The 21,372-nt window shown below is 42.6% G+C and overlaps 1 protein-coding gene across 1 annotated transcript in view; it reads right to left on the reverse strand.

Annotated features, from left to right (window-relative positions):
• The window catches only part of LOC120568723 (contactin-associated protein-like 4), a 202,240-nt gene that overhangs the window by 145,439 nt on the left and 35,429 nt on the right, over positions 1-21,372 (reverse strand). The window contains exon 2 of the mRNA XM_039816408.1: positions 12,425-12,535. Coding sequence (XP_039672342.1) covers positions 12,425-12,535 — 111 coding nt within the window. The remainder of the gene's footprint in view (positions 1-12,424; positions 12,536-21,372) is intronic.

Consider the following 21,372-nt stretch of genomic DNA (forward strand, 5'->3'; position numbering starts at 1 on the left):
TTGATAGTTGAAAAAATGCGCATGTTATAGCAACTTCCTGTTTAAACAGGAAGTTGCATTATCTTGGCAACAATTATTCCGATTGGCCCGAAACTTGTCAAGGTCGTTTCTCATGGCCGAATTTGCATCTCTGCCAAACTTGGTGGCAATCGGCCATTAGATGGCACTGTTTTAATTTTGTTTAATTAATCCGCAAAATATTGATATATGGAAAACCTACTCTGTCTAACTACTCCTGAGGCGCGAGTCCGATCGGCACAAAAACTTGCATACAGACTCGGAGGACCCTCGTGACATAGAGTTATCAAAAGAATTGTGATAGCTACAACAATGTGCATGTTATGGAGAACTGACTTCCTGTAGGTGGGTGTGGAAACAGGAATGGCTGTATCTTGCCAATGGCTATTCCGATGGACACAAAACTTAAAACTGTTGTTCCTCATGTGCCAATGAGGCTGTCTGCCAAATATGGCGTCAATTGGCCTTTAGATGGCGTGGTTTTAATTTCTGTAATTAATTAGCAAATTCGCTTTGAGCAAAACCTCCTTTTTTAACTCCTCCAAGAGCGTGAGTCTCATCTGCACAAAAATGTGCACGTAGACTCGGAGGACCCTCATGACAAAAACATATCAAAAGGATTTTGATAGCTAACACAATGCGCAAGTTACAGAGGACCAACTTCCTGTAGGGGGCTGTCGAAACAGGAAGTTGCGTATCTTACCAAGACTTATTCCGATTGCCACCAAGCATGACAAAGTTGTTCCGCATAGGGGCTTGACCATCCATGCCAAATTTAGAGTGAATCAGCCATTAGATGGCGCTGTTAGAATTTTTGTTATTAATTATTCACATTGCGATATATGGGAAACCTACTTTGTCTAACTCCTCCTGGGCCGTGAGTCCAATCTGCACGAAAACTTGGATACAGACTCGATGGACTCTCGTAACTAAAAGTTATCAAAAGAATTTTGATAGCTAACACAATGCGCAAGTTATGGAGGAACAACTTCCTGTAGGTGGGTGTCGAAACAGGAACGGTTCTATCTTAGCAAAAGTTATTCTGATTTACATGAAACTTAAAATGTGTGGTCTACATGTGATGTTGCATTTGCCAGTACCCCCCGGGGCAAGAAGCGAGGTCCCGTCATCGCTGCTTGCAGCTTTAATTAATATTATTATTACTGTATGACGCTGTGCTAAACTAGCAAATGGAAACTCCCTCTCTATCACTGAATGAAAGAATGTAGACATGATTACTTTCGGGGTGTATAGTTAAAGCATGAAAAATTAAAATTAAAATGTCTGAAAATATACATTAATATGAATCCAAGCCAAGTTAGATTGACCTATGTGTGAAAAAAAAACCCATTTCATTTAAACATTGAAGATAAGCTAACTAAGGTAGCCACTATGATAGCCATACAGTTAAACTTAGGGATTCACTGTGCCTTCCACATGCATGTTTAACATTGAAACGTCAATACTATATTCAAATACATTCATTTTCATCCATCCAGCCCAGCTAGATATGTAGTAGGGGGTCCCTACTCAGTCTCGCTTTTAGCTTATGGGTCACTGGCCTAAAAAACTTTAAAGTTACACTGTGTAGGAATTTCTCCTATCTAGCGGTGAAATTGCATTTTGCATTCAAACAAATAGCGCTCTCTAGCGCCTCGCTTTTTCAAATGCGTGTTGCGACTACGGTAGCTGTTACGTACCAAGAAGCTGTGACAACATGTCTTCCAATTTTCACTTTTTTGGCAACGAGGATTCCTTCTCTTGTGGCTCGCCATAAGTACGATCCTCCGTTATGAACTAAAGTGCAGTTGCAGGCTTTCAAATTTGCCGGGGGGCAGTGACGAGCGCCTCTCAATGATCTCCTTCTCCGTTTCTCTGAAGGAAAACACGTTGTGGATTAGCTAGACAGGTCGGCTAGTGCTCTATGTCCCTCTCAGTGATTTGAGTTTTTCAAAATGGCGGAACGACATGGAAGCCTCCTTTGACTTGCCCGTCCAATGTAAATACAGATAAGAAATTCTTCGCTTACAAGGATAAGTCAGATCATTGGCAGAGGTCATTTTACACCAATGAGGACATATTTTTGGTTGAAGACATTGATTTTAGCTAATAAAATACTTACAACACTACACAGTGTACCTTTAAAGACCCCTGCAATAGGGTATACTTTAAATTTTTTCTTGGAAGGGGAAGGGTCAATTCTGTTTCCAGAAACCAAAAACTAAGCGTAACCTAACTTGAAATGGATTTACTGCTCTCTCCCTGATCCACTTCACATGTAAGGGCTCTGACACCCGAAACCATCTCAATTGCTTTAGCAGCACCGGTAGAACACCCCCTCTATAGACTCGAGCCGCTCTGACAGCACTTCACTATAAGGAACAGATGGATGGATAAAGCGAAGAAAGGAGTCATTAATAATGCACCGATATTCCACCTGACAGGTACAGAAGGCAGACTGGAACACACGAAGCGAGAGACACGAGTGGAATCAAGAGTCAAGCGGAATGGAAAAGGCAAGAGGAAGAGGTGAACCGTTACAGGGGGAGACAGGGAGGAAAGTGAACAGGAAGACAGGTAGCTAAAAAAGGAATAGAAGAGAGAGGCTGTTTTTTTCTATACTGTAGGCCTGGAGTGAGACATCATCATTTGCATGAGAATACAAAAGCCTGGATGGTAATTTCAGCAGGCTGATAACACAGTGTCGGACAGAAAGAGAGCAGTGATGGGCCCCGTTGCAGCAGGGACGCTGGGAAACGTCCGATGTCTCCCGAAGACAAAGGACAACACATTTCCACTCGAGTTTCAACTGTAACAATTGGAACTTTGCAATTAAGTGCACACTGAGCACACGCATGTAAATCAATTACTTGATTAGCTGGCAATCCACACACGCAACCAGAGCAGGTTCCAATTAAAGTTTAATTGCACTTTTTAAATCTAATTCAGTTACAAAGTGATTACTGGGGCAAAATAATTGCTTTTAAATTCTGTTCCAGCATAATTGTCATTGCTGCCCGACCAAAAAAAAAAAAAAAAAAAACTACGACTGCTATTAACATTTGGCAGGAAGAAAGAGCTGACTAAATTAGTTCTTACGGATGAAAATGTGACTGCGGAGGAACAGAACCCTGTCCAAACCGAAGAACAAAAGACAATTTGAAAGATGAGAATTTAAAGGAGAAGAAGGATAAGGGAAAATAGAAAGAAATAGAGATTTAAAAAAAATACTGATAGAGGAATTAAAGCTATAAAATGAACAAAATGGGAAATCAAAACAGAGCTATAGGGAGCCCAAAATAGGGAGAAATTAATTCTGCAGGTCCTTGGTGAGAGAGACATTCATCTGCAATCAGCTGCCTGCCAGAGCTTTTCACACAATTCTGGGCCCAGATGTAACAATGCTGTTTAGTGTCCCACCTTTCCAGCGAAACTGCGACGTTTAAAACGAGGCTATGGGCGTATCTGCACGCATGCTTTAAGCTGCCCGACACAAACCCATGTATCACTGCTGAGCTGTGTGTGATAAAACAATGTGGCAAAAAAAAGAACCTCAAATAGGGAATTTGTGGATTTTTCAGCTGAAGATTTTGTCTTTTCAGCACGTCATAATCTATTAAGCTCACAATGCTGTCTCAATAAAGACTCTATCAACTGGCTGCACTCGCACAAAGGCCGGTGGCACACAAAGGAAACAACAACACTGATCATGTTGAGCAAGATTAAGGAACAGTGAGTTAACATCTATCAAGAAGAAACAAGTCTTCATGTGCATGATTGCAGGCCGGCGCTGGTGATCTCCATATGTATATATTTGGTGTCCTTAAGCAGGGGCGTAGCACTACATTCTGGGCCCTGTATGTATATCTATGGCCCACATCCACAGCTATTCATTCTAGCATCTTTTTGGGCCTTCCTCACATTAGGTCCCTGGGTACTCAGTCCCCTTTCCACCCCCAGTCCGACACCCCTGTCCTAAAGTTTGAGGGAGGTAAATTAGGACAATAAGTTCAAAGTGATTTTTCCACTGCAAACAATCAGTGTTGTCTTTTTTTGGAGTCGCTAATGTCTTATTTTGTGTGTAAGTGTCTGAAAGTCAAAGGGCAACAGGCGGTGCTTTAGGTCAACCAATCAAGATCAAGCAGATGCCTTCCTGACTTAGTGCTGTTGGGGATTTACCTCCTCTGTGTCCCCTCTTTTGGGACAATGTGTGTGACTCCAATAAAATACCTATATATCCCCGCGATGAAATCAAATACATTCGTTTAAAGGTCCCATGACATGGTGCTCTTTGGATGCTTTTATATAGACCTTAGTGGTCCCTTAATACTGTATCTGGAGTCTCTTTTATATAGGCCTTAGTGGTCCCCTAATACTGTAACTGGAGTCTCTTTTATATAGACCTTAGTGGTCCCCTAATACTGTATCTGAAGTCTCTTTTATATAGACCTTAGTGGTCCCCTAATACTGTATCTGGAGTCTCTTTTATATAGGCCTTAGTGGTCCCCTAATACTGTAACTGGAGTCTCTTTTATATAGACCTTAGTGGTCCCTTAATACTGTATCTGAAGTCTCTTTTATATAGGCCTTAGTGGTCCCCTAATACTGTATCTGGAGTCTCTTTTATATAGACCTTAGTGGTCCCCTAATACTGTATCTGAAGTCTCTTTTATATAGACCTTAGTGGTCCCCTAATACTGTATCTGGAGTCTCTTTTATATAGACCTTAGTGGTCCCCTAATACTGTATCTGGAGTCTCTTTTATATAGACCTTAGTGGTCCCCTAATACTGTATCTGAAGTCTCTTTTATATAGGCCTTAGTGGTCCCCTAATACTGTATCTGAAGTCTCTTTCCCGAAATTCAGCCTTGGTGCAGAATTACAGCCACTAGAGCCAGTCCCACAATGAGCTTTCCTTAGGATGTGCCATTTCTGTGTTTGTAGCTATTGAGGAGGAGAGGGGGGGGGAAAGGTGGAGGGTGGGGCTGTGGCCTTGACCAACTGCCACTTTGCTCATTTGAAAGCCATGATGTCTCTCTCTCTCATGGGTGGGCTAAATTCTCTGGACGGGCAAAGCAGAGAAAGGGGAGGTAACCCTGTTCCTTATGACCTCATAACTAAGTTTCCCTAGCAACAGACAAAAAGCCGGAGCCGGTCCACGTATCTCTAGACTGTCAGACCTTGTGAGCCCCGTTCTATCCTTTCCCTAAACTCTTATACTTTCCTTCTTGGGCCCCCTCTTCTTCTCCCGCACTGGGACTGTTATCTTCGCACAACACACGCCAGGGTGGGGGCCACTGTATTATGTCTCGTCCTCATTTGTTCTCACGCGAAGCGGTACATTCTGTTCCTGTTTCATTTGTTATTATTACAAAATGTGCTTTGCTCATGACCTTTAACTACTCTATTAGTTATCAGGGGCGGCTGTGGCTAAGTCGTAGAGAGGTCACCTGCCAATCGGAAGGTTGGTGGTGTGATCCCTGGCCCTGCAGTTCCATGCCGAAGTGTCCTTGGGCAAGACACTGAACCCCGAGTTGCCCCCGATGCTGCGCCATCGTAAGTGTGTGTGATTGTTTATCTGATGAGCAGGTGGCACCTTGTACGGCAGCCTCGGCCACAGTGTATGAATGTGTGTGAATGGTGAATGGTTCCTGTACTATGTTAAAATGCATTGAGTAGTCGTTAAGACTAGAAAAGCGCTATATAAAAAAACAGTCCATTTACATCTATAGTTATGGCTTGAGCAAAACCTTCTGTGCAATAAGCATACACCAAAACACACTTGGTCTCTTATGGAAACCTTTTACATTCTTATTATATTTGTCTGCAAATAGTAAGAACATTATTCTACAGTGCAGTTAGAATAATTCAACCTGTGATCATCACAAATCAAGTGTTCTCTACAATCAAGTCTTTTTCGACTTCTCTTTCCTGTGCTGCTGCAACCTGAATCACTGTGTTCTTGTTTCAACATCCAGACTCTTATTTTTGAAAAAAGAAACTCTTAAAACTAAAGAAGTTGAACTATTGTGCAGTGGCATTTTAAGTGTTTTGATCTTGTTTTTTGCATTGTCTTTGGTTGGGGCCAGGACTCCTACTGTAAGTGCACACTTCCATTGCTGTTGGTGTTCCCAACGTGAGCGTGTTACGTTACACTGACAGTGCACATGCATCACTGCCAGCTGCCATAGCCTTCAACACACAATATGTTACTCTACTGTACAGTTAATATACAATATGCAGGGCCATACAGAATCTACAGACCCAGAATTCTGCAGATTTTTCCAGGAATCATCTCCATCACTGTCACAAGCAGAACAGTCCGCTTAATTTCCGCCGATTATTGGATTTTTGTATTGTATTTGGATTACCGCTGAAAACTGTATAATAAAAAAATCTGCACATTCCATCTGGGCCTGATGATATGACAAGACAAGACCATAATTTGTTTTAATCATTGACACTTTTTATCTATTAGCACCGGCTGCACCGTCCTGCTGATTCATATCACACCGGTGAAATACACTTTGGTGCTGCAGATAAAAAGTTTAGTCAAATAATATAATTCGAGGTATTATGCATTGTCTTGGTTTTATAATGTGTCTGAGGAGAAAAAAACTGAAACTGTAAAAATCTAAATCAGTCACAAACAGATCCATTCCCTGGTTGCACACAAACTATCGATAGTGAAGTCAATGATTAAAAGTTAATTACAGTCCATTGTTATGAAAGAAAATCTATGATGATCCCATGGATAAAATGCCTGTGTTTATCTTGTAGGTGGCATTGCAAGGCTCTGATAAACTGTTCATTTAGTGAGCAAATGAACTGAGAGCAAAGCTGCTCCTCTGAGAGCGACTGGGGGAGGCAGAGAGTTAGCGTCAGCAGCAAGAGATGGAAATGAGACGGAGACGTTCATTTTATTCATCGATTTCCTCAGCAAACTGCTCGGGAACCGTGTGGGCTTTGCGGTGTTAATACAGCTGGGGAGGAAATGGCCCCAATCTAGCAACAATATGTGAAAGCTGCAGTGATGGCTGAACATGTGTTATGATGCAATCAGCAGTAGCTTGGTCAGTCATTACACTCCCACTTCTAATCCCTGCATTTTCTCATATTGACATGATTATTAATGAGAGGAAGCCTGGTCTTGCATAAGGCATGAAATGAGACGATAAATAAATGAAAAATGAGCTGAGAGATGCTAAAATGTTCAGTTACACTTTACTTGAAGGTATCTACATAAGAGTGACATGACACTGTCATGAACATGTCATCAACATTATAAACAAGTCAAACGTTTATGACATAACGCTTCTTTTAGTAAGTGTCATTCGGTTTTTGTCATGAGAAGTTATGGTTAGGGTTAGAGTTAGAGTTAGAGTTAGAGTTAAGGTTCATGTGTCATGACAGTGTCATGTGTTCATGACAGTGTCATGTCACTCTTATGTAGATATCTTCAAGTAAAGTGTTACCAAATGTTCCATACCACAACTCATGGGCGATATTAGACCCTTTTTCTATATTTCATCTTAGCCCCCTAAAAATTATAATAATAAAAACTTTTTTTTGTTTTTTAAATCAATTTTAGAGCTTAAGTGAGAGGTTGTGAACTTGTCTAAGTGACAGAGGACAAACAATTACCATTAACAGAGGTGTGTGAAAGTTATCACAATGAGTCCCCTTGCTTCGTCCAACGACTGGGCAGTTGAAATGGGGACTCAAAGGCAAGAGTGCGGGCCAGCGCATGTATTCCTGCATTTCCCGTATCACGTACTCATTAGGGGCTTTGCCCCCCTAAAGGTCTGATCCTAGAATCGCCCCTGCCACAACTACACAGCTGGCTGATAATTCTCTGCGGGTAGGTCGCTACATTACATGTGAATAATAATAAAAGTACAGATTGGTGCAGCTTTAAGCATCATAACACACTGAAAATATGTCCAGTTAAAGCAAATAAATGTAGTGACATATTTGTACAGTTTTATACACTCCCCTAAAGGATTATTAGGAACACCATACTAATACCGTGTTTGACCCTATCCTATCAATATGGGCCAACATTTCTAAAGAATGCTTCCAGCACCTTGTTGAAGCAATGACACAAAGAATTAAGGCAGTTCTGAAGGAGAAAGGGATCCCCCCACACCATTACACCCCCACCACCACCACCACCACCACCACCAGCCTGCCCAATGGTAACAAGGCATGATGGATCCATGTTCTCATTCTGTTTACGCCAAATTCTGACTCTACCATCTCAATGTCTCAACAGAAAGAGAGACTCATCAGACCAAGTAACATTTTTTCCAGTCTTCAACTGTCCAATTTTGGTGAGCTTGTGCAAATTGTAGCCTCATTTTCCTATTTTAGTGGAGATGAGCGGTACCCGGGGGGGTGTTCTGCTGGTGTAGCCCATCCACCTCAAGGTTGTGTGTGTTTTGGCTTCACAAATGCTTTGCTGCATACCTCGGTTGTAACGAGTGGTTATTTGAGTCAAAGTTGATCTTCTATCGGCTTGAATCAGTCGGTCCATTATCCTCTGACCTCTAGCATCAACAAGGCATTTTCGCCCCCCAGGACTGCAGCATACTGGATGTTTTTCCTTTTTCAAACCATTCTTTGTAAACCCTAGAAATTTTTGTGTGTGAAAATCCCAGTAACTGAGCAGATTGGGAAATACTCAGACCAGCCTGTCTGGCACCAACAACCATGTCACGCTCAAAGTTGCTTAGATCACCTTTCTTTCATTCAGTTTGGAGTTCAGGAGATTGTCTAGACCTGGACCACACCCCTAAATGCATTGAAGCAGCTGCCACGTGATTGGTTGATTAGATAATTGCATTAACAAGAAATTTAACAGGTGTTTCTAATAATCCTTTAGGTGAGTGTAGTAACTCTAGTATAACTCTGGATCCCTCACTCACATCAGTAAGTCATGACAGGAAGAGCGGTGCTTTTAAAGGGAATGGCAGAAGTCCAAAAGGTTGACCAATTGTTGCTAACAATGGATTCCCCCTAATCCCCCCCTCACCCTGTGTGCACCATGTACCTCCAACCACAAACTCTCTCAAAAAAAGACAAAAAGTCTCCGTAAACTGCACTTCCCCCCCTCAGCGCTTGATTCACAAAGCAGTCAAAAGGCAGTGATGACACTACATCACCATGTTTAGATCAGCAAACCGAGGTCGCCCAATTTGGGGCCCGCGGGCTAAGTTTGGCCCACCATGGCTTTTGCCATGCTCATGGCCTATTTTCCTCTTATTTTGAACGTGCTGTAAAATCCCAACTGTAATGACTACAAAACGTACATTTTGTGCAGCTAACAAGTACATAATCCGAGTGTAACAACGATGTAAAGCACAGTGCTATTAAACATGCGTACATTTTATGTATAAAGAATTACTGGAATTGTTGGGTCTTTGTAATTTATAGAGTGTGGTCTAGACCTCCTCTACCTGTAAAGTGTCTTAAGATAACCCTTGTTATGATTTGATACTATAAATAAAATTGAATTGAATTACAAGAATGATGGTGTTCTTCAAAATCAACATTTATTTTTGGCCCGTGGCCTTCCATCCAGATCGATTTTGGCACTTTGTATGAAAGAATTTGGGCACCTCTGGTCTCGACCATCAAACAAACTGAGGCCTGAGCAGTGTTCTGCAGGCGCCGCATCCTTTAGTTTCCCAGGTGGTGAAAATCATTCAGCTCCAGATTAAACCCATCTCGCCCTCCCAGCTGATTCTGGGCTTTAATGTGAAGCCCGTTCCCCGCAGAAAGCTCCATCTTCGTTTTATCAAAGCCTCACATCCGCATCCAGCACAGGACTCCCTGCTGGGTTTTATGTTGGGCAAAAAAAAAAGGTATTAACCTGCAAAAACTGGCATAAACCTTCAACACAAACAGCATCTATGGAGAATAAAGATGGATGAAGCAGCTATTGCTTTTTCTTTCTTCATTCTGTATTGATTCTGATCCTCTGCCTCCATTTACACTAGTCGCTGCCTGTTCTGTGAGTCCCGAAGAAACTTTCCTGTTTGTTAGGTTTGGTGCTTTGCGTCCTGAGCTTAAACAAAATCTCTCCTGCACTGAGCTCCACTGCTGCAGAGTAGCTCCTCAGTAACACAGGAGTGCTTTTCTCCACCTTTAAAGCTTCACATCCCAACTGTTATGGCATTTTTCCATCACATGGTACCTGCTCGACTCGCCTCGACTCTACACGCCTCTTTTGGTTTTCCATTATGAAAAAAAGGTCCCTGGTACCTGCTAACAGGTACTTTTATTTGGTACCAACTCCGTCGAGGTTCCAAGCGAGCTGAGGCGATACCAAAAGGTGACGTGAAAACCTGCAGACTACTGATTGGTCGGAGAGAATCGTCACTTCGCTTCTTTTGAAACAAGAGTAGCCGTAGCCTACGCAAGTGGCCTGATGTGTATACTTGTGCGCTGGTGTGTGCGTCGAGCCAGCATGTGTGTGTGTGTGTGTGTGTGTGTGGGGAGTGTGTGGTGAAGCGAGGGAGAAGTGAGAGAGTGACGGTGATTAGCTTCGGACCGAGTAGTGACTCTAGAGTCATAGTGAGAGAAACAAAGTGTCTCCCCTGTTCTTTCTGACCAAGGTGGAGTCCTGGCCCCTTTCCTTAAAGGGATACGCCACCGTTTGTTGAAATAGGGCTCATCACGGTCTCCCCTAGCTGTAGATAGGTGGGCCAACGCATTTTTTGTGCTTGCATTGTTTTAGTCCGGTGCAAAACCGGCAGCGCCGCCGCTAGTTAACTTAGCGTAGTGAATGGAATCCTATGTTGCCGGTTAGCATGTTGTGAGTAAAAGTGAGCCGACAAAAGACAAAAAAACAACCTAATTACTTGCACTGAGACAAAAAATGCGTTGGCCCGCCTATCTACAGCCAAGGTAGACCGTGATAAGCCCTATTTCAACAAAAACGGTGGCATATTATTTTAATTTTATGTTTTTTAGGGAGAAGGAGAACCAGGAAATGAGTCGGGGGAAATGCAACGCTGCCAAGCCACGACCAGCCATGCTCGCCTCAGGCATGAGGCGGTACTAAATCTGCAATGGAAAATGGAGGACCGGGCACCTCGAGTCAAGTCGAGCCGAGCCGAGTAGAGTCCATGTAATGGCGGACAGAAAGAACCTGCAGAGGGTCATAAAGACAGCACAACATATCAGTGGCAGTCGCCTACCCTTGCTGGAAGACATCACCAGCATACGGTGTCTCAGGAGAGCTAGGGCAATCACTGCCCACCCCTCACACCCAGGACAGCACCTGTTCATCCTCCTGCCCTCTGGCAGAAGGTACAGGTGCCTCATGAGCAGGACTAACAGACTCAAAAACTGTTTCTTTCCCTGGGCCATCAGGTCCCTAAATTCATAAAGAGTGTATGCGCTATGATGCGTAAATGTTGTATATATAGCTTGCTTCTCTCCTTTTATTGTTTTTATTTATATTTATTATGCACTGGCCGAAGAAGCACTGCAATTTCATTGTATACCCGATGTGCAATGACAAAGATTCTTATCTTATCTATCTTATCCCACACAGACAGAATCATCCAAGAGGTAGTTTAGATCATCTGGAAAAAACATTATTTTCATGCAAAAGTCTCTGAAGCAGTAGCAAGAAGTCCTGGCCATTTTCCATTTCCGGAGCGGAAGTTCGATTCCCGGGGAAAACCAAAGACTTTTCCTAAACTTAACTGGTCGTTTTGGTGCCAAAACTCAACTATAACGCTCACTTTTTCTTGCCTAAACTTAATCATAATTTTCGCCGAAATGACCGGCAGCTCGTGGTGCTCTGTACCCGGTCTCCTAGTTTTCGTATAATATCATACATTTTAGTGTGCATAACTTTGCGTACGATATCATACGAACCTGTTCATGAGAATAAGTTGCTGTTTACACACACACACACACACACACACACACACACACACACACACACACACACACACACACACACACACACACACACACACACACGTGTCATGTCTGTCTCTTCACTGTCAGCTATTTAATAAAGCAATATGCATTGAATAATGGATTGGATGCGATAAAACAAATACCATACTTTTGGTGACATTGATAATGGCCACTTCAGGCCCCTTTATGTATATTTGTTATTTAGATATAACAAATATACAGTATGTCACCTTATATTGACAGGCATATTGCAAATGACACTGGCCAATATTAGCAACCATAAACCTTAGCCATATTTTCAACAGAATTCAGTCTTCTAATGCAAGGTAGACTATGTCAGCTGTCTCATATTCAGCCAAATCATGCAGTGAATTCCAGCCAAATCCAGTGTTTAGTTCCCACTCATCGCACCCCGTCTGGTCAATAAGTCATTCAGTCACTCTCAGCTGCAGAAACTCTTCCTCACCGTCTCTCCTGTTGAGTTTGGCGAAGCCCGGCGCGTGACTGCTGGACAGCTGGGACGAGCTCCTGAAGGACGATGGCGGCAGGTTGGACACCAGTGCGCTGTCACACACCTCTGTCAACCAATCACAAAGCAGAAAAAAAGCATACACGGTTAGGGCTTCAAACTTTTCTAATGCATACAATGTTTTGAAAATCCGATCTTTTAGAAACTCTGTGGCTGAAAGTTGAAGCGAAGTGACGGAGAAAGTGTTTTCGTCCAAGCAAACAAGATGGAAAGGAAGAAACCCTGGATTGGCTGCTAATCGATACATTTCCTATAATATGTGCTGCGTTTTAAGGCTAACCCGCAATTTCCACCAACAACGGCTGCGTGTCAGCTGTGTGCTCCACCGTCCTTCAATACCCACCAGGTCCGGATTTGTTGCGGAACGGCTGCGGCCATGACCGACGGCTGAATTCACGAGGACCCACGAGATCTCGCGAATTCACGTACGATCGCGCGATATAACAGGATGTAGTTTCTATAAACAGAACCACAAAACCAACAACAGTTTGACTTCAGGCCTGTCCCCCCCCCATTATGATGTTTTCAAGGTGTAGTGCAGGGAAATATGATCCACTGTGAACATGGTGTATTTTATTTTGAAAATTAACCGGATGTTTTATTTTGTTTCTGTGCTCGACTTCCTGTCCTGCACAATCCTCCCTGTGCTGAATTTCTGCGGAGCTCTCCGGCATCCGGCAAAAATAAAAACTCTGCGTATCTGCTCCGGAGGGCTGCGGACCGCCAGAGCTGGAATGGAGTCGGAATGCAGCCGTTCTACAGTCAGTGGAAATACACACACTGACTTTAATGGAAACCTATTGACTCCGCCCCCGTTCTTGGAGTTGTCCAGTTCCAGCCATGGGTAATTGTGCTTATGTATATTGATCCATTTAACCTGTACTGTAATTGATTTGCCAGGAAGTAGTGATAGAAGTTTGGTGCCTCAAGCCCACCATGTGATTTTTTATTTTGTAGTGTTGAGAGTGATATTCTCGTTTTTTTGTTTTTCCAATAAAATTGTGTTGTTAATGAATTGAGAGTTTTGAACCATTTGTCTGTAGGAGTGATGGGGATCATAGAAAAAAGGTAGTTCATCTGGGGTAAGGTTTTCATTTTGACTACAGCTATTCTTCCAATGAGTGTGAGTGGGTGTTTAGACCAGCGTTGTCACATGGCACTGTAACGAAACTGTGGCTCTGACCTTTGCTCTCTTTATCATTGGCTCCTTACAGTGTTGCTGCATAATGAATCAAATATTATATTGCAGCTGATCTTGTTGAGACAGATGTGGATGTGGATGTGGTTGTGAATCACATAAAAATTTCCATAACATGATTATTAAATTGCCCGGAGAATTGCCAAGCTGCAGGTTTAAAGTGAGAACAGGTCTCTGACATTACGCTGCAGTCTCTCAGTAGTTCACAGCAGCAGGATGACATAGGAAAGTCTCCTCTCTTAGCATGAGGATAAACATTTGTATGGGTCATATTCATAAAAGTAGATGGAAAGATCTTCTCCAGAGTGAAAAGCACAGCTGAGTGGTTCAGATCAACAGTAGTAACAGGCTGAGGACATCCCATTATCAGACTGTAGATTATTACTCTCCGTCTCTTAGCCCACAGCTTTCAACTTGGCCATCATGCTTTTCAGCTTTTACCTACTGTCATTTTACAAGATAATGTAATTAACAAAGATAAAGATGCCTTTGGATCGAAATCTTTTTACAGCTTCATCGTCGTTCCTGTTGAATCTGTGGATACGAGACCGTGAGTGTCCGAGTGAACCATTGAGAAGCAGGTTCCATGTTCCCCAGGTGGAAACAGGGCTGTCAGCTGTAATAGCACCATATCAGATGAATGACCAGGGTAATAAAGTGGATGAATGAATGGTGTAATCACGTGTTGTGGAGATGAATGGCGTCCTGACTGACTGGCTCATTACAGGCTGGATCCTGATGGGGACCGATCACTGTTGTCAGGAGAAACCCCCACGTTTCACACTTTAATGCTTTATGGATGATCGGCTGCAATAAAAACATCAAATATTTTAACGAATGTGCAATAAAGATCCTTTTCATTGGCTTCTCTCTTGCATACAAACCCATAAACATAGTGTACAAGTACTAAATTGTACCAATTCAAAAGTGTTATGATCGGAGTTTGTTGTTGTTGTCGAAGAGAACAGAATTTGCGAACGGCAACACACACAGAGAGCGGGAGTGACACGCGCTGGATTGCAGGCAATTATCCTGGAAATGTACTTCCATCGATCCAGACTATGGGGAGGGTGATGCAGTTTTAACTTTGCTATTTTTAGCCCTCTTCCCCACCCCCAATAGTGTGCGTACAGTCTCTTATTCCCTTTACATAAAAATACATTTAAATAAAACGAATTAAGGCAAGAATATATTGTAAAAGGATGCACTGCAGCTGTACACAACTATATCATGTCATTTGGAGAAACAGTAGAAAGTAGAAAATAGAAACCATGCAGTTGAATTGCACACACACACACACACACACACACACACACACACACACACACACACACACACACACACACACACACACACACACACACACATATGGGTTTGTACACACACAGGTTTGTGGCACTATTTTTGTGGGGACCCATCATTGACATAATGCATTCCCTAGCCCCTTACCCTAACCTTAACCATCACAACTAAATGCCTAACCTTAACCCTTACACTCACCCTAACCATAACCTAATTCTATCCCTAATCCTACAACCAAGTCTTAACCCTCAAACAGCCCTTTAAACTTGTGGGGTCCAGCATTTTGGCCCCCACAAAGCTGTCGGGACCCCAAAAGCATACTGGACTCCCGGTTTTAGGACCCCACGAATATAGTTAAACAAGTCCACAAAAAACACACACACACACACACACACACACACACACACATTTTCATGAACATCATTATCTCAATAAATATTCACAGCTCTCCTCTCGAGCTCCAAACTGTAAGCTAAAGCCAAACTAACGCCGCCTCCATCTGAAGCCTCTCTGTTAATGGCTGTTGTTCTCCAGCGCTGAGCTAAGAGCCAATTACTCTGATTCACGCCGCGGTCCGATCCCGGCCCACAACTCCGACAACAAGGCTCTAGCTTCAATTACTCTGTCAACATTAGGGTACTTCATCTCAACAGCACACCGTCTTCTATCTGCCTCTCCATATCCACCACAGCCTGATGATGTCACTTTTTAAAAAGAGCAATAACACTCCATTTGGAGAGACATATATATCTTATATATCCTGAGTATCCTCAAGATGATCTGTAACACGCAAGTTGACGACTGAGAGACTGTTAGAGCTCCCTCGGTAGCATAGCTACTGCAAGTACTTCTGACAAAAATAAGACGGTACACTCCCCAAAAAACCCCTTACAGGTCAAAGATTTGATTGTGTGGAACCAGCTGCCTTTAGATGTCAGATGTGCTCCCTCCACTTCTGTATTTAAATCTAGGCTCAAGACACATTTGAACTCTCTGGCCTTTTTAACACACTAAGCGCTCATTCTGTTATGTCTATAATTCTTCATTTCTAAACTGCTGCTGGTTGTTGTTGGGATTCTTTTTTGTATGCATGTTTTGTTTCTACTTTCTATATCTACATAATTAATACGATTGCTAGAGGGCTTTGTCCCTTTTTTGGGGACACACAACGTTTGCTGTTCTTCTTTTTTGGAGGAAAGTTAAGTTGTTGTTTTTTTGCAATGATTTTTAATGGTTTTCACAGGCTTTATCTGAGGGAAAAAAAAGAATGAAAACAAACCCAAAAGGATCTGCCTGCATATTGGAAGAGAGAACCCAACAGCACCTGAAGCCATTTGAGCACACTCCATGCTGGGACTTTTTAACAATGACATCGGTACCAAGATTTGGTCGGTTGATTTTTGTTGTAATTTTCCACCCCCTTTCTTGAATCCCTTTGTGTGTGTGTGTGTGTGTGTGTGTGTTTTTTTTTTTAAAGACTAGTTGGTAGTCATTACACAACTATAATTTAAACATAAATCATATTAAATGAAATTCTCAACCCTATTAATTATATTACGTCCCAGGGGCACTAGTGATGGTAATGCTTTATTGATGTTAATGTGCTCTTCTACGTTTCATACATGCATGTGGAGAGTTTTAAAATCTATCAATATTAAGTCCGGCTTATCCAAAACATTAGAACTGAGTAGTTTCCCTTTGAGGATGAAATGATCTGGTATTGACTGAGTCGCAAGTCTTAACACATTCTCACTCCCATCGCGTAAAATACAGACGCTTGATCAGGTGCCTTTGGCGTTGTTATTGATGCTAAAAGTCTCCTTTAGCGTCAGATCTAAACACGCTTTATCTAAACGCGCTGGTTCGAGACTATTGGCGTCACTTTTGAGGCAGTTAGGTTAAGGAAAAGGTCGTGACACGGTACGTTTACGTGACAAGCAGGATAAGAACAGGACAGTTGGGTTTAGGAAACATGACGTGTAGGGAATTATGTAAAAATAAGGCCCTAAGGCCTGTCAAATCTGACTCCAATTTATTAATTCCTGCGCCTTCATTCATAGGACTTAAGTTTACCAGAACACAAGGATCAATCTCAGACGAAGAATTCAGTTATGCAAGTTTACTGAAGTCCAGCATTTAAGTTATACACACTATTCTTGGGGTGAGTGACAGAGATTTTTGAAACTCATGTGACTAATAAAATACTTTGTGATTGGTCGAAATAAGCCTACACGTACAGTACGTTTACGTCTATGGTTTTGGTCGACATTTTTAAACACCGTGCTAGCAATCCGTCATGGCTGACTCAAGTGAAGGAAGTGATATTGATGAAGTTATGGAGGATGATGACACAGGACCAGATTTAAATGATATCCCAGGTGATTTAGATGTACCAGCCGATGGCGTAGTTAGAGAGCAGTGGATCCTAGCTACAATTCGAGAGGGAGAGGAGGATATGCGCGATTTTGTTGGCTTCCAAGAAGAATAGAAGACCGACAACTTTCACTCACGTGAGAAGATCCTGTATAATCGCGAACCAGGCGTCAAGATAGAGCTTCCAGATGTTGTTACACCAATACAGGTATTCTCCCATGTTTTCACGGAAGAGTTGTGGATGCGACTTGTAACAGAAACAAATCTGTACGCAAGAGGGTACCGGTCACAGTTATAGAAATGAAGACGGTCGTAGGACTGTGTCTTGCCATGGGCATCCTTGACCTGCCATCACGTAGCGATTTCTGGAGTCAGGAAAAGTGGCTTTTTCGAGCGACCATCCCCCAAGCCATTTCAAGGGACAGATTTGCCATCATCTGGAGGTAGGCTAATAATAATAACAATACCAATAATAATTAATTATACTGATTGTGGAGATAGCAACTAGCTTTTTGTAATGATGATGTCACATGATATGATTACAACGATGATGACAATGGTGTGAGTGTGAGTGTGTGTGTGTTTGTGTGTGTGTGTGAGAGTGTGTGTAATGATTTGATGCTGATACTAAATGACCATAAATAAATGTCTAAAGATGATGGTTGATAATAATTGATGATTATGGATAACAACAATACAAAATAAATATGATGCAATGGACATTGCTAAATATGATGGATGATGATAATTATGATGTCTGATGATTGATAATAATACATAAAACATACATAAATCCAAATGAAAATGGTAGATCATGATGGATGACAGTAATAATCATGATGTCTGATGATTACTGATAAAGTGTAATTATAAAAACACATGACAATGAAAGCTCCTGATAATAACAACAATGTTATTCACTGTCCAACTTGCTATGTGCATTTTCAGGTTATCTCCACTTGCAAGACAACAACAGCAATGATGTGAACCGCTGTGACAAGCTCTGGGAAGCCAGGTGGCACCTCGATTACCTGAAAGATCCATTCCAGGAACTGTACGAAGTGGTGGCTTTGTGAGCGTGGATGAAAGTATGGTGAAATTCAAGGGGAGACTCGCTTTCCGGCAATATCTTCCTCTCAAACCCACCAAGTAGGGCATCAAGGTGTGGGTCATGGCTGAGAGCTCCACCGGGCATGTATCAAACTTCCAGGTCTAAACTGTAAGACCTGATTTAATATAGATCGCAAAAATAAGGTAAAATCCTCTTAATAAGAAATGTTTTTTCCCTATTTTCGAGCAGCATCTTTATAACTTTATGTATGATGTGCTTATGTTAACTGCCGTTTTATTTAATGCACAAATCCTCCCTCCGTCATGCCTTGAATCCTTTATCAAGAAACTTTAGTAGCGATTTGTTGTGATGGATCTGGCTAGACCATACATCGGGTCCCATCTCTCCATTTTTATGGATAACTTTTATTCCAGGGTGCCGCTTTGTGAAGATCTGAAGGCTCATGGTCTGTATGCGTGCGGCACCGTTCGAACAAACAGAAAGGGTATCCCCCCCAAAACCGTCTGCCATGGATAAGCATCAGTACCAAGTGTCTCAGAAGGATGACCTGACCTTCTGTTCTTGGCAGGATGCAAAGGTCGTTTTGGGACTGTCAAATTACCATGAGCCTATGGCAAAAGGGACTGTCAGGAGAAGACAGGGAGACATCCAGACACAGGTCACAGTGCCAGCGTGCCTTTCTGACTATCAGAAGCACATGAAGGGGGTCGATCTACTGGATCAGATGGTGAGCTACTATCAGTTTCAGCATCGGTCCAAGAAATGGTGGCGGAGGATCTTTTTCTTTTTTCCTGTTGGTCAGCTGCTACAATTCTTACATTGCTGCAAGGAGTGCTGAAGCCTACAAGGGTGGCTACAAAGAGTGGGAGGAGGACCTTAACATGAATTTCAAAATCCCGCACCAAAATGATTTATTATTTTTATTCAGGAATTCAACTGTCTGTCATGCAGGGAGTAGGCTCAACCAGCATGTCGGGACGTGGCGCAACATGGAGTCATCCTCCGGCTTAAAGAAGGAAGAGACCAAAGTGTTGGCCTGTACAGTTGTGCTGTTAGTTATATGTAGTTTGCTGCTAACATGCAGCCTGATGTCTGACTCCACCCCCCACCCCCCTGTGTGAAATACCAAACTACATACATTGCAAAACGCTTTGTTTGCATCACGTAAAACTGCTGTAATCCAGGGGTATTACCCTACATGCAGAGACGTTTTTGGCTTTTTAGCTACGTGTTCATCGGGTCCCGGGACACCAGCCTGAGCCTCCATTTCAACAATGAATGAATGAATGAATAATAGCAACGCGTGTTATCAAAATTGGCGCCTATCCACCTACATACTGTTTCAGCCAATGAGCAGCCGACGGGAGCTGGCTGCAGGACGACTCAATCAGCCTGAACAGTTTTTAATGTTCTATCAGACTATAACTACTCGAGAATCTGCTATTGAGACTTTGCTCTAATTTTCGATTAGGGCAGGATTCAGGACTGTCCCTGGGGGCGATAGAGCAGGTGAATTACAGTAGTCTTAAGAGGTGAAATGAGAGGGAGAGTGCTGTAATCCCTGAGGAGATAATGTATGGCGAGGGCACAGCCTCGCTGAGGTAGAGAGAGCCGAGCCGTTTAAAAACGCTGCGCTGCTTTTTCCAGGGCTGGGCTTTGGCATTTCACATCCCTGACATCATGACCAGTGGAGCACAAACACAGGCGGCTCAGAGGAAAATGGAGCTAAATGTGGAATACCTGCTGGACTCTGCAGCCGCCGAACCTCCACACTGACCCTGGCTGTGTAGGACAGAGAGCCTTCCTGCATGTTAAACCACTTCATCTTCCGCACAAACTCCAAAATAAAGTTGTGTATTTTTTTTTTAAGAGGAAACTGGAGTGCTCAGAAGTTCAGACACGTCATGAAAGTGCTCCTTGAAAGGAAGACACAAAAGTTCAAAAAGACAGGTCACAAGACACTCTTCTTGCAAAAAGGTAAAAAGCCAGTATTTGGATGGCTATTTCATATTGAAAAGGTTAGTACGTTAAAAAGCTGGGTTACAACCCAGGTGTAGCGGCACAAACAGCCTTATTCAGGGTGTGAACTGAAAAGTTTTTTTAAGTTTGGTTTTCTTTCTGTCAGCCTCAACATCTAATCGAGGGTGTTTTCTCCTGGCCTTTACATTCTAGGCATCCAGGTTAATAGAAGAAAAGGGTTGGCATTTCTGAATAAGCCGCATTCCTTGAAACCAACAGTACAAGTTCAAGATGTCATAATACACTTACAGCAGAAAACACGAGACACGAGAAAGCTAGTAAAATGAAAGCTGTTTTGCTTCAATATAAGAGCACTTCAGACGCAGTCACAGGTGGAAATCGGAGGAGAAGAGGTGATGGAGGACACGGAGGAATGTGGGGTATTTGTTGATAAGATGACTTCTCAGCTTACAACAAAAACAGGACGTGATCCTGGTGTCTTAAATCTGCTGGGGTAGAAAACAACAGTGTTAGCTGATCTAATACTCAGCCGAAATGCGATGCTGTACACAAATAAAAGAAGTGTAATGCAGAACATCACAGACAAGAGCAGGACGCCATTCAGCGATGGAAGAATGGAGGCCCAGTGTGTAACGTGTTTAGTTGTTCATTCTCTAAATCTGTGTTGCCCATTCACCAACTTGTCCTTTTTCATGAATATTTACCACCACCATCAATTCCAAGTATTCCTTTTGGCTTGAAATTTTACATTTGCATGAACTGGGGTAGACTCTCAATATTCATGCTCCATCTTGAAATACGTTAGCCTGTAAGGGACATACAGGACATACTGCTCCGCCTTTCACGTTTTCTCTGTCACATGACAAACTCTCAGGAGCTGCTAATGCTGCTAATGGGTATCGTAGAAACATGGAGGACCACACGTATTCAAAATCCAAATTTCAGGAACAGGAGTCTTCT

This window comes from Perca fluviatilis, chromosome 11 (genome assembly GCF_010015445.1).
Source record: "Perca fluviatilis chromosome 11, GENO_Pfluv_1.0, whole genome shotgun sequence".
NCBI classification, from domain to species: Eukaryota; Metazoa; Chordata; class Actinopteri; order Perciformes; family Percidae; genus Perca; species Perca fluviatilis.